Source organism: Aythya marila (genome assembly GCF_965140915.1).
Source record: "Aythya marila genome assembly, chromosome: 4".
In the NCBI taxonomy this organism is placed as follows: domain Eukaryota; kingdom Metazoa; phylum Chordata; class Aves; order Anseriformes; family Anatidae; genus Aythya; species Aythya marila.
In genome coordinates, this window is record NC_139045.1 from 16,475,689 (window position 1) to 16,494,076 (window position 18,388).

Sequence of the window (18,388 nt, forward strand, 5' to 3'; positions counted from 1 at the left end):
GATTACCAATGCCGTCATTGCTGATACCTTTTAAATTTCAGGAAGGACTCGGAGATTACCGTACGTAGACTGCAGGCTTGCTCAGAAAGCAATGCTCCTTGTCACAGCATGCCAGACTGGTGCTAAAAAGTTGCAAAATATAAAGCAGAGCCTAACAGCCAAGCTGCTGGAAAAAGCACTGTTTCCTTGGATTAACGCTTTGAGATACTCAGAAGTGGGGGGTTCCTTTCAGTTGGGCAAGGTGCTGCTTTTTCTTGAGATTCCCACAAGGCACAGGCATCACGCTCCACCTGCTAAGCACAGCCTAACACGTTGTCCAGTCACGGTGTATCCAGATTAAATATTATTTAGCACATTTCCTTATTGGATCAAGTTTGATAACCTATAGACAAAACAATAAACAAACCAAACCAAAAATTTTAGTTTCACTCCCTTAGATTTACACCTCCTGTAAGGCACAGTCCTTCAGGGAATTTCACACTAGTCCTTTGGCACAGTCTTGAAGCTGACCTTCAAAGCATTGGGTCTGCTCCTCCATAATGACATCTCACACTTTCTTTAAGCCAAGGCCTTTCCAGTCCTAAAGTATCAAGGTCAATTTTATCTTGTTCTATCACAGGAGCATTTGACTTTGTGAGAGTGATAAGGTCCTCAACAAAGAACACTCATCTCTAAAAAGAAACGTTAGGCAGTAGTAAGAAGTTAAATAGATATTAACAAAAGATGGATTGGATGTCCCTGTCCTATCTCACACTCCGGCGTTTATCATTTCCCTAGCTTTGCACATCAGTCCCTTGGTAATCTATAGGCAGGGACTGATACGTCCATTAAGAAAATGAGCAGGGAAGAGGAGGCAGGGATGGCATTTCAGGCTGCAGAAAGGGAACAGAAGCCCAGCCGTGTCTTGGAGTTTCATTTTGTTCAAAACTGAATATTCATTCCACGTTTCTTGCTGCTTTACCATCTGCTTTGAATAGAGCTGCATGGATATACATAGGTTTGTTAATGGCAGAATGCCACTTCCAGGGCAGAAAGGAAAGCATTTCTGAAGTTTTTACCATATTTTTGCATCACTTTGCATTGGAAGCATTTTTCTCAACACATTTCTTTCCTAAAAAATAATATGCTTGGTTTCACATCCGAGTTCACGAACTGAAAACACGTTTGAGAGAAAATAGCTTTGCCCATACTGCAGTGTGTTTTATCATCGAAAATACCGATCTCTCCAGCTGCCCTGGTAGCAGTGCAGGATATTTTGGTGGTTAACCCATTCCCCACTTGAAGCCAGACTTCTCAATGTAGTTTGCACGCCCCCTAGCATCAGGCCGATGTATTCTTACGCAGGGAGGCTGTTAGCTCTGGATGCTTTGCTTGCTGGCAGGTCCAGAAAGGCTGGGTTTCCTAACAGGGCACAGAGTGATGGGCTTGACTGGAGGTGCTTATCGTCACCAGAGGCTCTTTCATCTCAGTGCCCCAGTTTCCAGCATCGCCTGGTATCAGCTGACTGGCATTGGTGCAACTGCGGGCACACTGGGGGCGCTGGGATGTACCCCTCACATTTGCCTTCTCTCCCTCCCGTGCTCCCAAGGTGGGCTCTGTGGTGGCCGTCGGCTGGATCCGCTCCAAGAAGGCCGTCGACTGGCGCCTCTTCCGCAACATCTTCTTGGCCTGGTTCGTGACTGTCCCAGTGGCTGGCTTGTTCAGCGCCGGGGTGATGGCGCTGCTGGTGTACGGTATCCTGCCTAATGTCTGAAGAGCCGAGAAAAGGGGAAGTGGCCAAGCTAGTACCGAGGGGAGAAGCGTTCCCTTGAAAGGACCGGTCGGAGAGGTTCCATCTTCCATATCTAACTTCTTATCTGCTGTATATAACAATGTGTCATATTGGTGACATGGTGATGTGGTGCCATTTCTTATATATTAAAGAAATATATATGCATATAGTAGGTAACAATACCTAAGTTATATTATTAGTGGGGTGAAAATAATTGCCTAGAATTTAATATTTAGTAAAATTTGTACATAGTGTATCATTTTGGTGGCAATTTTTTAATCTTTTGAAAAAGAGTATGGATTAGGAAATGTTTCTTGTCCATTTGATATCAGAAGAAGCGAGGTACAGGACTGCATAACACATGACTTTTTTTAAAGCTATTAAGATACTGGAACAAAATGTGCATAAGTGCTTTTCATAAGATAACTGTTCATATCATATTGATCTTTGTGTATCATAGCGTAACGGTTATGGCTTTGTAAATACTTACAAACAGTAACTCTTAAATGGTGCATTTCCCTCATATATTTTGGATAAGAAAGTTTAGGAAGTACCAAAGAAGCAGGGGAATAGCTTGCCAATAATACGTTGTTGTCTACACGTGTGGGTGTGTGTTGTGTTTCTCCACCTCTAATTTAATGTTATTTCACTGAGCTACCAGCAGCAAGGCTGGGATTGTACTCTTCATGTCTTAATGTAACTAAAAATGAAACAAACAAGCAAAAGCACATAAGAAAGCTAGTTCTGCTCATTCTTGTTGCTTAGTAGGCAGAACACTGTCGTCCATGTTAGCTGGCAGTACACAGACTTCATTTTGTGAAGTGTCTCACTGCTCACCTCCTTCCTTTCCCCACAAGCCCCGGCCCTGTTGTCCTGCCATCAGTCACAGGCACCAGCACGGAACATCGGTCTCCTCCATCTCCATCTAGTGAGCCACCAGGAACGGGGCTGCCTGGCACGGCTGCCTGGGGCAGGAAACCAGCCCAGCCCTGCATTCGTGGCTGGGGGTTTCGGCTGCTGGTAGCCAGTGCTCAGGATGCGTTTTTTCACAGCAGCTCAGGGGACTGACACGGGAGATGGCGAGCTAAATCCCTGCACGGCTTCGGAAAGCACATTTTAATGAAGGTTACTGTTCAGTGGGTGGGAGGTGAAGGGCAAGGCATGTCTGGAGGAGGTTTGGGAATCTATTACTGTTTAAATGCTGCTAAAATTTTGATAAACGGTCTTGGTACTCCATTGTGACTTTTCCATTGGTCATTCATACTAAATTTATAATAAAAAGATAAACAGCCCCGATCACTGTTTGCCTTTCAGTTTTTTCAAGTGTTATTCAACCACATCAGCTGTGCTGGGAAAGGGCACTGAAGCAGAAAAAGCTCCCTGGGCCGTGCCATCTCCAAGGTGGTGTCCGTGTTGTCAACCATGAGAACACTGCATTGTTCCCAGTGATATTTGTAATGAATTTGAAAAGTGTAAAGAAAGTCCTAGAAAGCTGAAGAAAGGAAAGGTAACCAAGTGTAGTTGTGCTGGCTGTTGGGGAGTTGCTAACGAGCAGCAGTGGAGAAGTTAAAAGAGGAGACATGCAAGTATAACATGCTGGAGGGGAGGAGGAAACAATTTCAGCATTTTAGTCTATCACAATGTATAAAAACCACAATGTACACAGCTTGAAAATCAGAACAGGATCCCAGGGTCCTGTTCAGCCCCGTTCCACAGCTGATGCCCCCATACACAGTGATCACCTACTGCGGTCTATCCAGCCAGAGGCAGTTTGGGTGATGGCTGCCACGTGTGCTGAGGTTGGTGCTGGGTTGGGAGCAGCCTGTTTTCATCCTGATCCTCCCGACCTCATCCTCAGTGAGCAGGGAAGAGGAGGAAGCTCCCGCAGCCCAGCTGAGGTGCCAGGAATCACATTAGGATTCTGCAGCACCGCAAGTGCCACCCCACAGGCCAGGGCTTTGCAGCTTTGTCCCCTCATGGGTGCTATTTGGGTCCTCGCTCAGTCTGTGGGCAAGAGTCCCGTGCTGGTAACAAGGAGGTATCAGCCTGTGGGACCATAGGGGTTTGGGCCCAGCAGCAGCAGCTGAGCCGGGCAGTGCCTGCCTCAAAGAAAAAGGTGAGAAAATATGATGGAAAGGGCTCAAGGGTTGAGATAAGGACAGGGAGATCACTCAGCAATTATCATGACGGGCAAAACAGACTCAGCACCGGGAGATTAATGTAATTTATTGCCTATCACTAGCAGACTAGAGCAGCGAGAAACTAAAAGCAAACTAAACCCACCTTCCTCCCCTAACCACCCTCTTCTACCTCCTCTCCTTGAGCGGCACAGGGGAACCAAGGAATGGGGACTGCGGTCAGTCCATGATGTTTCTTCTCTGCTGCTCCCTCACAGTCCCTTTCTGCCCCTGCTCCTCGTGGGGTCCCTCCCACGGGATGCTGTCCTTGAACTGAGCCTGCAGGGGCTGCCCACAGGCAGCAGCTCTTCAAGCACTGCTCCCACACGGCTCCATACCACGGGGTTCATCCATCCCCCAGGAGCAAACTGCTCCAGCACGGGTCCCCCACGGGTGGGCAGCAGCTCCCCCCAGACCCCCTGCTCCTGTGTGGGCTCCTCTCCATGGGCTGCAGCTCCGGCCCGGTGCCTGCTCCTGCAGGGGCTCTCCATGGGCTGCAGCCTCCTCCAGGCCACATCCACCTGCTCCACCGGGGGCTCCTCCACGGGCTGCAGCGTGGAGATCTGCTCCATGTGGGACCCATGGGCTGCAGGGGGACAGCCTGCTCCACCAGGCGCCTCTCCACAGGCTGCAGGGGAACTGCTGCTGCATGCCTGGAGCGCCTCCTGCCCTCCTTGGGGTCTGCAGGGCTGGTTCTCTGAGCTCATGTTGCCATATAAACCCAATACAGCACAATGTCCACAAACTGGCCACCAAGCTCACTGAGTCCCTGGTTCAAGCCCTCGTTGCAATAGTGGCTGCTTGGGACAGGAGAGGAGTGTGGTTACAGGGCACCAAAGCCAGCTCAAGCCAGGTCACAGCAGCATTTGTGAGGCACAGCTCCTGGTGAGGTTCATCCTCCATCAGTGCAAACAGTTTCTGCTATAGAACTGACTTACAGCATCCACTTGTAGACATGGGTTACAGCAGTTTAAAGATATATCCATTGCAACCTCTGCTATTCACTCCATGATTTCCACCATGTGAAGCCACTGCTTCACATGTGAAGCAGTGGCTTCAAAGTGCTACTTCAAAGTGCTACTGTGAGTTCCCCTCCTTTCCTCCAGCCCCCCCAGCTCCACTGTCTTCCGGGCTTCCTAGCCATGCTGACCATGGTCACAGTGCAAAGCCTGGCTATGTTGGCTGCAGGTCACAGTTACTCAGGGACATCCAGGGAAGCTGGAGATGTGCGGAAAGGCCAATGCAAACCCCAGCAGATCACAAAGCCTCCTGTCTTTTGGTCCAGTCCATGGGGACACAGCACCCAGCACATGCCTATGCATGATGGGGTGTGGTATTCGAGCTGCATGTGGAGCTGTAGTCAGGCAGTGGCATCAGCCATGGTGAGTCTTTCCTTCCCCAACTTGAGTTGGTGCCCAAGTTACCCAGCACTTCCCTGGGGCTGGGACATGGCCCCTGAGTGGGGCCTGGATGTCCTCATCCTCCACAGAGCCTCCTGAGGTGGGAGCTGAGAGTAATGGGGGGTTTCCCAACGCTGTCTTGCAGGCAGTAGAAGACCTCCAAGAAGAAAGAGACTTTCAGGCCCACTGCATAGATATCCTGGAGTCTCTGGATCTCTCTGTGGGAGGGATGACCAAAGTAAGTCGTCCTGCTCCCTGCTGCTACAGCCACTTTTCACCTTCAGGGTGTTTTTGCCAGCCCTCGCCTGCCCCCCTGGAGCTCGGCCCTAATGGGCTCCAAAGAGCACAAGGCTTGGGGATGCAGAAGCTGTCCTTTTCATCTCCAAGCTGAGAAGGGAATGCTGATATACCAAAGTACCTGACTCCAAAGTACGCTGTGCTCTGATGGCTGGATAAAGATCTGCACCCCTAGGGTAAGGGCCTGCCCAAAGACCTGTTCTGGTGTGTGTGGCTTAAAGTCCCTTGCAGGGCCGTGTGTGGGTAAAAGTCCAAAAACAAACATACCTGGGAAATGCATTGGACAGAGCAACACAAAAGTATAGGACACTACTTGGGGCTTCTGTGTTGTCTGTTAGAGGTAGAGAGAGTTGGCTTGCTTTGTGAGAGCTCCTAGCCCCAATGTGGGAACCTGGCTGTCGCTGGACTGCACGGCAGCAGAGCAGGGGCTTTAAGAGAAGCCCCTGATGCTGGAAAGGATTTGGATAGCTATATGTTCCTGGAGAATATAAGGCTGTTTGAATGAAGGTCTTTTTCTGCTCATGTGCTGATATTCCTCTCTAGGGAAGGCACCCGATGGGAAAAGGTGATTTGAAAGGTTTGAAGACCTCTGATTTTGTGTTCTTCCTTGTGTTTAGCTTGCTTTAGGGATACTCAGATAGACTGGTGGAGCACTGCCTCCATCTCCTGGTCCAAGAAAGGAAGTCTGAATTTGACTATGATTTTACTGCCACTATGAAGCTCTCTAAGCACCAAAGCAGAGCAGATAAGAATTATAAGAAACAAACATACAAACTTTATATGAACTTTTTTTTTTTTTTTTTTTTTTTTTAATTAGATCAGAATCTAATTAAGCTGGCTGTGTGATATTTGGTGATCTTAGATCCTGGGAGAAAAAACAATTTCTGTTGTGCTGAGTTGAATTACATTTTCATACTGATTGACACAAGGAAGCTTTTGTCATTTTGTCAAGACAATTAGAATTATTATCCGACTTTAGTTCTTGATGCTATGTTACTGACTAGTGAAGTAATTTTAGCGCTGCATGGTTGAACAAACATTTTGTCTAGGGCTGTAACATTGATCTGAAGGATCTTATATGCATATTGCATCTCTTTTTAAATACATTTTGGCAGTTTTTTTGGCACTCTGTGGGGCTGAACTGTACTTCAGTGAGAAGAATGTCTTCTGGTGTGAACTGAAATTATACCTCTATGTCACATTGTTTTTTGTTTTTTTTTTTAGAGGAGGGCAAAATTCCTTGTAGACACCTGAAGGAGTTGAAAAGTAATAATAAAATTTAGGTAAAGGAAAAGTTCCTTCTCTGTTGTTGTTGTTTTTGTTTTCTTTTCCATACAGTCTTAAAACGAAGGTCCCATTTTCTGGCCTTTGGCAGATTGTAATCATGCCAGAACACTTCACATCATGTAGATCATATTTGTCTGAAATGATAATATCATATCTATAGTCTGCTGCAGGCTGAAAAGTATCCTATGCCTCAGTTACTGTTTTATGCCTTTGCTTTTGTTACTACATCCTTGTAAGTTTTCAAAAGGGAAATGAAGTTATCCTATTCAGAAAAAACACCATCCAGAAGAAACTTTGGTTGTTTTCAGGGCCTGAATTCTCACTGAAACCAAAGGCGGGTATAGAATCATAGATTACCCTGAGTTGGAATGGTCCCCTAAGGATCATTGAGTCCAACTCCTGGCACCACACAGGTCTACCCAAAAATTCAGACCACGTGACTAAGTGCACAGTCCAAATGCTTCTTAAATGCCGACAGGCTTGGTGCAGTGACTGCTTGCCTGGGGAGCCTGTTCCAGTGTGCGACAACCCTCTCAGTGAAGAACCTCTTCCTGATGTCAAGCCTAAGCCTCCCCTGCCGCAGGTTGACACCATTCCCGTGGGTCCTATCACTGGGGACTGAAGAGAATAGATCGGTACCTGCCCGTCCACTCCCCCTTGCGAGGAAGCTGTAGACTGTGACGAGGTCTCCCCACAGCCACCTCGTTTCCAGGCTGAACAGGCCCAGTGACCTCAGCCGCTCCTCATACGTCTTCCCCTCTAGGCCCTTCGCCATCTCTGTAGCCCAGTATCTTACTGACTTGAAGAAAGAGGCTTGAATCTCTCCTGGTTTGTTTACTAATGAAGGAGCACAAAAGAGATGCGTGTCCTTTCCTCTGAAGAGGAGGTGAAGGAAGAGCCAGTGCAAGGAACACAAAAATCAGTTGCGCCAGACTAACGTGGGGTTGTATCTGAGCTTGGAGACTGCAACCCTCTTCAGACTTCCAGATCTAGGGGAACACTTTGGCTGCAGCGTAAAAGCCACGTGTACATAAGCTCCCCCAAGCCAGCCAATCTTCTTCCCATGACCTGCCAGGAAACAGCAATGTGGGCATGTAACCAAATCAAAGCCCAGACCTTCAGCCCAGTCCTTGACCTGAATAGTGAGTGAGGATCCAGATCCTGGCATTTATACGTGATAGCTTATATGCAGTGGAAGTAAATAGTGTAGTCAGAGGTCACGGGGCTAGATTTTGAAAAGTCCTGCATAAGGAAGACATCTCAGAAAAGCAGATTTAAATAACATTAATGCCAAGAAAAGTAATTCTGATTGCTATATTCTTTATCTGTCGTGACTAGACAGATGAAAATCTATGATCGCAATTTTGCCTTTAAGGTCATTTTCTTTGATTTCTTTGATTTCTCTATCTGTCTATCTACTTATTTATTTATATTAACAGGCTCTGTACTAATTTTCCTGACAGGATGACTAACAGAAATATGACTCTTGTGCAGCTTTTGCAGTTAATTCCTTAGGTCAACCACTAAGCCCCTTGTCAGGTTATTTCTATTAGTGATAAGGAGCAATTGACCTTAAAAGACTGAAGCCAGGTAGAGGAGCCTATTCCACAAGGTCTCTTGGCTCCACCCTCGTTAAGTAAATCTGCCAGGTGTGGGTCATTTGACCTTTGCTATAAAAGAAGCTTGAGGCGGTGAGGGGAATTGCCTTCCTGGGGGAGTTTGAGGCCCAGGTTGTCTAGGGTGCTTTTCTGCTGTTGTGGTGTTGTGGTGAAATGGACTCAGTGTTCCCCAGTAGGCTGTTTTTCTTCATGTTTTCTACCATCTATGTGAAATAGTTTTAGTGACTCTATGAGCTAGCTATGTTGGTGGTGCCTTCTCAGTACAGCAGAACCCTGCTGCTGTGACTTCCCTGTGAAGCAGTGTGGAAGCGACTCAGGTTCAGAAGCTGGCAGGTAAGTGTTCCTGGGTTCTACAGTTCTTTAATGTTGAGGAGTTGGAGTACTTCCTTCACCTTGTCTGTTCTCAGTGAAACTAGTTATGTGGATTCTAAGCTCCCTTTCCAGCCCTTAAAAACATAAGAATAACAATAGTAAATAAGAATAAAACCCCACCGACTCAGAAGCTCCAGTGCTTACAGGTAAGCCTGCCTTCCAGGAATGTTCTCAACTATTTGTTAGGGTTGAACATCAGGCAGTGTGAAAAAGGTGCCTTAAGGTGAACTCAAATTATGCCTTGCGGTAAGTAGAAACAGATTGGGAGAGATACTGGTGGCATTCTCGTAACTTTCACTAAGCGGAAGTCGTGAGACTGTGCTGTTCATAAAAGAAATGCCGTTTTCACAGCACGTGAGTCAAAAGCAGTACGAAGAAAGCCTCTCCTCTTCCCTACAGGCCTGCGGGTCTCGGCTGAGGAGAAAGTTTTGGAAGAGGTCCATGTACTGAGAGAATCGATCTTCCTCGCCACCAGTAGAAAGCAGCGTCTGAGGTATCGAAAAAGTGTTCTTCTGTGAAAGGAGGATGACAGAGCGGGAAGACGGCCCATGCCACTCTGTGGTTTTGCCAACGCGATGCTGCAGAGGATGGGAGAGAAGAGGATGGAAAACTGAGGCAGACAATTAAAGGCATTGTTACAGGAGTTGTGAATAAAAACAAAGGGGCGGGAAAAGGGGTTGTGTGAGAAATGTGGTGCTCCAAATGACACAGGGCGGTCCTTAGGGTGGGCTGTCCCCCCCCCCCCCCCCCCCCCGGCTCTGTAAAGGCAGTGCCACTTTGCACGCAACACAGGGAATCTTTTGGAGGAACTTTCCAAGTGATGTCGCCACCCCGGATGTCATTCTGAAGCAATGTCTTATGGGAACCAAGTTCTGTGGTGCACAGCCTAGCCTAAGCCGCAGTAGGAATCTCAAGCTGTCATCTCAGCTTGACTGGCACCTGAAGTTGGAAGGATGCAGAAAAAAATCAACAATGCACTCCATCTTTTTTTGCTGTAACGTCTAATCTGTGGTGGTTTGCAAAGGGGTTTTGTGCTCTGGCAGGAATATGCTGAGATAGTTTTGTGGCAATGTGATGTAGTTTGGGAAGCTGTCTTGCCCTCTTATGTGTCTGCAACCTCCTCCCTTCATCGAGAGGAGACATGAAGCTTGAAGCTACGAATCTCTTATGCAGAATGTCTGTCTATTTATTTTAACAGGCTCTGTACTAATTTCCCTCACAGAATGACTAGCAGAAATACGACCCTTGTGCACCATTTGTAGTTAATTCATTAGGTCAACTCTAACCACTAAGCCCCTTTGTCAGGTTATTTTTATTAGTGATGAGGAGCAATTGACCCTAAAATATTGAAGCCAGGTAGAACAGCCTGTTCCACAAGGTCTCTTGGCTCCAGCCTTGTGGAGTGAAATCTGCCAGGTGTGGGTCATTTGACCTTTACTATATAGGAAGCTTGAGGACTTATGGGAGGAATTGCCTTCCCAGGGGGAGTTTGAGGCTCAGGTTACCTAGGGTGCTTTTCTGCTGTTGTGGTGAAATGGACTCAGTGTTCCCCAGTAGGCTGTTTTTCTTCATGTTTTCTACCATCTATGTGAAATAGTTTTAGAGACTCTATGAGCTAGTTACTTTGGTTGTGCCTTCTCAGTACAGGAAAATCCTGGTGGTGCTACTTCCCTGCAAAGTAGTTTGGCAGTGACTCAAGTTCAGAAGCTGGCAGGTAAATGTTCCTGGGTCTTACAGTTGCTTTGTGTTGGGGAGTTTGAGTACTTCCTTCACCTTGTCTGTTTTCAGTGAAGTTACTTACATGGATTCTGAGCTTCCTTCCCAGCCCTTTAAATCAAATAATAAAAAATAACCTCAGAAGCTCAAGTACATGCAGGTAAAGCTGACTTTGAGCATTGGTTACATGACTACATTGACTGTCGTGGTTTCCCCCAGCCGGCAGCTAACACCACAGCCATTTGCTTGCCCTCCCCTCTCCTTCTCTGGCCTCTCCTTCTCTGGGATGGGGGAGAGAAATAGGAAAAAGAAGCCTGTGGGTCGAGACAGAGACAGTTTAAGTGATGCACAATGCAATTGCCAACCATTTATTAGTCCAGAACAATGGATTTTTGCATTCCTTGTACTAGCTGTTCCTTCACCTCTTCAGATACAAGGACATCTCTTACATGCTCCTTCAGGAGTAAACAAGCCTGGATAGATTAAAGCCTCTTTCTTCAGGTCACCCTGCCTTTGGTTTCAGTGGGAATTCAGGCCCTAACAACTGAAGTGTCTTCTGGATGGTGTTTCTTCTGGATAGGATAATTTCATTTCCCTTTGGAAGACTTACGAGGATGGAATAACAGAAGCAAAAGGCATAAAATGGTACCTGAGGCATAGGCTACTTTTCAGCCTGCTACAGGAATGATATAATTTCAGACAACTATGATCTACATAATGTGAAGTGTTCTGGCATGCTTGCAATCTGTCAAAGGGCAGGAAATGGGACTTTCATTTTAAGACCATATGGGAAAGAAAACAAAGACAACAACAGAGAAGGAACTTTTCCTTCACCTAATTTTATCATGCTGCAACTCCTTCAGGTGTCCACAAAGAATTTTGCACCCCCCCAGCTACAACCAAAAATAAAAAAACATTGTGGCATAGAGGTATAACTTCAGTTCACACCAGAAGACATTCTTCTCACTGCAGTACAGTTAAGACCCACAAAGTGCCAAAAATAAAAATAAATCACACACACACACAAAAACCAAAAAGTAATGTATTTTCAAATTAATTTTATGTGTTGGCATTATTTACTTGTCTGATCTTGCATTCAGGGCTTGATCTATGTGGAGGGGAATGTGTAATGCCGTGCAAGATTGTTTGGTTGTATGACTGACAACAGGACTTTAAAAGTTTGAACTGTTTGTATAGAAGCAAAATACAGAAGAGTACACTATCCCCAAGGGAAAAGTGGAAAACTGCTTGTTGCTTCTCAGGTTTAAAGTTTTCCCTTAAAAGGTGTAAGCATCTGTTAAGGTGTATGAAAAGGTGTAATCAGCTGTTTGAGTACAATTCTTACGTATACATGAACATTTTCCTCTCCAGTTTCCAACTTGGAGTGCAACACTTTTCATCATACTCTTAGATCAGGATTCATGGTTCCTAGTGCAGAGAACTTTTCCGGAGAAGAGAGAAGCAAACCAGTCCTGACTGCTTTGAATGAGATAGAGATAGCAAACAACTGTAAAAGAAGAAAATAAACCTGTGGAAATGTTTTCTAAGAATTGTCATAGTCCAAAAGCTTTAAATTGGTTAAATCCCTGAAAGTTAATTAGTGTAAACTCAGGTTGCATCACTGAACTTGAAGCAGTAGGATAGACTTGCACCATTGCAGAGCCTCAGTCACGGATTAAATTGCCATTGCCTCTAACTCTGCATGTATACAAGAATGAAAGAGAAAAGCACACCTTTCTACTTTGTCAGCTAATGGCAGACCTAGAGAAAAAAAAAAAGTTGTTATTTAAAAAGTAATGTTGTTTTAAGGCATTTCACCAAATCTGTAATATTTGGTAGTAAGCAGACAACAAATGAAAGGGAAGAGGAAACAGTAGAAGGTTCATGTACTTGCATGGCCTTAATTTACGTGACAATTGACAACAATGACAATCTACAATGATTTACAAGTCCCTTCCACCATTCACCCTTGGGACTCTGGGGACCAGATATCCTCCCCCTCTTCCTGCCACACATAACTCTCCTACCTCTCAACACATCTGTGCATGACACACTTTAGAATTTCTTTAACCTTTGACAAAACCTGAAGTGCATTCTGGAGACATACCAAGAAGAACGTGCTCGTCTGAACATCCCAAGGATAGTCAAAGGTCTGGAAGGCTACCATAACTCGCCTGAAGGAGAAGAAAGGGAGAATGAACAAGTGGGAAAACACGTCTTCCCCTGACCCTACCTCAGAAACTATTAACAATGATGCCTTTCACACTTTTTCTTCAGGGAGCCTGTCTATGAGGGGACCAGGACTGGCTCCCCCAGGTCATCTGGCTCCCCCCAGTAGAGTCCATCTCCTCGTCTACATGCAGAAAGGTAATAATTACCTTTATCTCTCTCTCTCTCTCTATATATATATGCTATATATTATAAATATATCAATTATAAATATATATATATAGTATATTATAAATATATATATAAAATATATTTATATATATATAATTACCTTTATATATATACCTATATATATTTATATATATATCACTATATATATAGTAAAAATTACTATTATTTATAGTAATTTTCACAACATGATCATTTGTACATAAAACCAAGTAAAATGCTATTAAAAACAGTATAGAAAAAAGATGTTCAGCAGGTGCTTACATCTCTATTGTCATGAAATTAAGCAAACTGAGGTACTTTATATATTTTTTTCCCTATTAAGAGTAGATCAAAACATGGAAACTGTATATGTAGTTGACACAACAGTGAAGACAAAAGATTGGTGTACTACTTCAAGCTCATGTTGCATAACATTTGTTTACAGTAAGTTACTAACAAAAGACACTTCAAACTTAAACTATCCATAAATATTTTTTAACAAATATTTACATACACATTGCCTGAACAGCACTGACTTACCCTTTTGAAAAAATAGTGTATTTAAGCTATATATGACACAGCATTGCACCACATACTATCTCTTGAAATCAACAATATTGAATAGGGAATAAACCTGCACAGGTTGGCATGCTGCATGTATTTCATAGGCAGTCTTAATCTAAGATAATCTCAAGCCATCTACTGTGCATCTAAGGGAACAGACTTTGTTATTTAATATTTACACACATTTGTTGTAGTTGTTTATCTCCCACTGGAGTCCTATCTTCCTGCTATGCATTATCACCCTAACATAGCTCTTTTTTTATTTTTATTTTTATTTTTATTTTTTATTTTTTCAGCTATCGTCTGTGAGTCTGCAAGACATCCAGATAAGCATGTCCTTTTTTTTTTTCCTCTCTATAAACACCAATACTTACAGAACAGTTTGTTGTTGTTGTTGTTGGTTTTTCTTGTTGTTTATTTCTTATTACAAAAACAAAAAACAAAAAAAAACTGTTCTGTAGATTTCTCAGGTTCAGAACAATTCTAGAGTTTAGACTATGTAGGCTGGATGATTTAAATCCCTTCATGATCTTATTCACAAGCAAAGGTGCATGATTTTCTGTGAAGGCTTTTCTGGTTTTTCTTGCTAGGCTAACATTTGCCTTCAAAAGTTTAGACATTGAAGAAAAGTCAAAATACGGTACTTGTTAGCATATAAAAAGCCTGGTGTATACTAACTATATGTATATGCACATGTGTTCTGAAGCTGCATAGGTATGAATAGACTAAGAAGTATCATTAAATATTGTACATGTACAAGATGACATCTGGAACTAGCTCTGAATCTACAAAAGCTCCTGTTTTCCTGCACAGAGGAAGTAAACTTATTCCTCTCTTCAACAAGAAGTTAAAGATTACTTAGTTAATGAAAAAGCACTTGACTGCATAATTTCTCTTTCAGATTACCATTATTAATAGAGGATGGACTTAAGTTCTGCAAGGTGGGGAAAAATTGTAGCAGTGTTCTGATAACCCAGCATATGACATACAATGATATAACCCCCTCCCCCCCCCAAAAAAAAAAAAACAAAACACTTTTTCATATATAGAATAGTGATCTAGCTTTATGACAACAAAAACTTTGCAAAGTCAAAGTCAGATCAACACCCTTTTCTGTGTAATTCATGTTCACTGCTGTAGAGGTAAGCCAAGGACCTTCCTGAGCGGGAAGGGGCTATGCTGTGGGCATAGGATGCTCCCAGTGAAGATCTGAATTAAATGATTTGTTGACCAGACTAAACAGAAATGGAGGTGTGAAAGTGAAGAGAACACATTCCCCGTGCAGAGAAAGGACAGTAAACTTGCTTAATTTTTATTAATAGTAATATCTCAGGAGTACAGTTCTGCCTGAATAAAATAATTGGAAACTCTTTTCACTATATGTATCCAAGTACCTTATTCCCTCACGTATATTATAGCCTTCAGAATAAACAGAACAAGGCTACTTACCTACTTCACAGGTAAAATTTAGAAGCCAGAGATTTTTTTTACCATAGTTTCATAACCAGGCAACAGTATTTGGCTTCAGTTGTCGTGGGCCTACCAGATGTTATATGGTCCCTTGTTTTGTATGAGCTGTGGCAGACATAAAAACATATAACATCACTAAAGGAAAGCAGGCAATATCACACCTTTGGTTCAAATCATATTTACCGTTTGACATCAGTCCAATGTGAAAGTAACACCTGCTCTAAACAGTGCTTAAGGACATGTAAGAATGTTGCTTATGTATGAACTAGAGGCAAAAAGCTGTCATGCAGTAAGAATTTAGTTATATAGAAACACCTCAAAAAGTAGGGCATACATAGCAAATGTATTGCTGTCCAAAACTGTAAGCCTTAGTCCAGAGCTACTGGCTTCTATGGAGCTGAGTGGAAAAGGGTGGAGGACAGAAGAATGTTACGGGGGACCTGATAACCTCAGCAGACAACACTCACTTGTTTCGAAGGTCAAGAACTTCTGGTTACTTGTTTCTTGTTTGCACCCACCATCAGTCTGAGTACTGGCTTATCAGGCAGTGCTATCCACCCTCTGTGTTGACAGATGAACAGCTGAGAAGGAGGAAAAGCTGGAGAAGGGCCAGGGGCTGTGCCGTGATAGAGTACAGCTGGCAAGACAGAATCAAAACAGGTAAATTAATGAGCCCACAGAGACAGTCATGGAGTATCCCTATTAAAGAGACCACCTCAGATTGAAGGTGGGGGGCAAAGAAACCTCAGACAGTATTCTACAGGTATTGCCTAGTGAATGCTTCACCAGGGAAACCCTCAATGCATCTGCAAGCATTATAAAAAAAATAAAAATACTCTATTGGTATTTGGCCAATATTGAATAGTTGAAGTTATGACATTTTTCCTTTATTTCTACTAAGGTATATACTCTCAGCATCAGAATTCATTTATGGGAGGACAGACACTAAGATTGTCATATAGAAAATATGTAGAAGGTAGAACAGTGTGGGAAAAGTCAACAATCAAATATTACCTCTGCTGCACATCCATATGTGGATCCATATCCTTTTGTACCCATGTAAATAAAATTGATCTGGAAAAAGCCTCTTAATGAGATCTGTAAGATTCTCTATACCATTAAGTAGTTTCAGAATTGCACAGCACTCAAGCTAATAACACATTATAACGAGGAAATAATTTCCCCCACCAAATGCTGTATGTTATATAAGCTAATGGTATGTACACACATGTATGAGACACAGAAATTATCATGTTCTGAACACCCAAGAAAATCTGTTTCACAGTGATCCTGTTCCTTGTAATGATAATAGAAGGTAGACTGAATTTCCCTTAAGATATTTTCAGAATACAACATTATTCTGTATGAACCAATTCTGACCATGTTCCTTCTAGATGCTGAAAGGAAAGAAGGAATCCCAGAGAGAGATAAAGCAGACATTGCTAACTATAACAGAATATGAAATATGCAGTAAATAAGAGCAATGCTATTGTTAAGGAGTCTTTCAACTGCCTATTTATGTAAGCATGGATAAAGACTTGACATTTCCCTTGACAATGTCAAAGACATAGAGACATAGATATTAAGCTTTGTACAAAAGTTCAAGTTCTTTTAAGTCCCTCCTGACTTCCTAACAAGACTTTATAAAGTAACTGCATTCAGCAATTACAGGTGCAATGATGAAAGGCAGAAACTGAAGATACTCACATACATTTTAATTCTGTTTTATCCGTGAAAACATTCAATGGAAAGAATGGAAGGGAAATATTGAAAAAACTCTAAATAAAACTCAGATTTTGCTGCTTCAGTTTATAATCTCTGGAGATTTCCCAGTTTAAAGGAACTTTTAGGACATCAGAGGACATACAGTCTTCCCTCTGAGGTTACTTTTTTACCTTATCCCTTAATTAAGAGGATCATAAATAACCTCTCACTTAAATATATTTTTATAAACTGTGATCAAAATTTAATCATACAAAATAAATACTAATTTTGGTTGAATTTCATCCCAATCTATTAAAATCTCCCCTTAGGGTTAAAATTAAAACATTTTCTTGCCAAAGGTTTTCAACAATGCTTGTCTAAAACATGCTTTTCCATATTTGATGTTTTTGAAGAGAAGTCCTGTATCAGCAACATTTTACCTTTTCAAAGAAGTTGAGAGCCTGGAAGCAAGAGAAGAAAAGATACTCAGAGGTGCTATCTGCATTTGTGCTACACTTACAAGACAGTTCCTCTAAAACTAGGTAAAAATTGCAAGTGATGCACATTTAAAATGAGTGACTCTTTTTAACTGTATTTTCATTTTATCTTTGCAGTAGTAAAACACAGCAACAACAACAATGTAAAAGCACCCAAGCTTTTATAAGAAGCCCACTCCAGGCCGCTCCAGTTGCTTTTTGAAACACATTTTCTTTCTTTTTCTCCACAGTGTGGCCACCTTTCTGTGCTTGTCTAACAAATGCCCAAAAGATAGCTGCAAGTGACTGTACAGCAAAATTTGTTTAAATTAGAAAGAAAGGGCTCAAGCATCCATTTTAATCCAAGTAAAAAAATGGATCTAATGAAGATGTGAATACTATTATATTCTTAATGAAAAATGATTTCAAAAGGTAGCAGACAAATTCAAAATATATGAACTTATTTTTCAATGTAAGAAACTAATGAAGATTTACCTGTTTTGAGCTGTCTGTTGAACCCTGGAGAAAAAGTAGGGAAACAAGTGTCTAAGGATAGTTGAAGCTATTTCTGTGTCACCTTTAATTTTTAAGCAGTTGATGAAACACTGAATTAATTGGAGTTGCTGAACCAACCTTAACCTATTTTTTTTTCTCCAAAGTTTTAACAACTTTAGTTTGCAAAAGATCAGTGCTAACAAAAAGATAATGGTTTCCTATTCTGAATATTTTTTTCATTAAACCAAAGGAACCAGAAATATTATTGTAGGCTTCTAAAGGTCTAATGTTCCTGAAGTGAGGAACTGTCATTCTCTGCTAGGTTCACTACACAGTGGTAAACTATCTCATTTGAAAAAGCCTAGTGAAGCAATACTCACACACAGAAATCTTCTTCCTTGAGGAAAACTTATGTTCCCTGAATGCTTTTCAGTTTTGCAGTTATTTTGTTCTATTTTTGCTTCTAGTTGCTCTGAGCTCTGTACAAAATTCTGTTTAAAATGCCTCTTTGTTAGCTGTTTGTCAGGAATAAAGAACTATTCAGCTGTACTAGGATTAGCCCTCAGGATTGTCTCTGAAGAGGGCATCTACAATCTAGAAAACCTACAGAAAAAGGACTGGATACACTGTGGGGACCAGAATGCATTTACATATGTATTAA

The 18,388-nt window shown here is 42.5% G+C and overlaps 1 protein-coding gene and 1 long non-coding RNA gene across 5 annotated transcripts in view; both read left to right on the top strand.

The window, feature by feature from the left end:
• SLC20A2 (solute carrier family 20 member 2) overlaps window positions 1–3,060 on the top strand; it is a 55,580-nt gene extending 52,520 nt beyond the window's left edge. For all 4 annotated transcript variants that reach the window (XM_082759126.1, XM_082759125.1, XM_082759128.1 and 1 more), the window contains one exon: window positions 1,589–3,060. In XM_082759126.1, coding sequence (XP_082615252.1) covers window positions 1,589–1,753 — 165 coding nt within the window. In that variant the 3' untranslated portion in view covers window positions 1,754–3,060. The remainder of the gene's footprint in view (window positions 1–1,588) is intronic.
• A 5,629-nt stretch (window positions 3,061–8,689) lies between these two features.
• LOC309877679 lies at window positions 8,690–14,463 on the top strand. Its single transcript, XR_014317401.1, has 3 exons — window positions 8,690–8,884; window positions 12,917–13,006; window positions 13,879–14,463. It is a non-coding gene; the product is annotated as an uncharacterized lncRNA (long non-coding RNA).
• The last annotated feature ends 3,925 nt before the right edge of the window (window positions 14,464–18,388 follow it).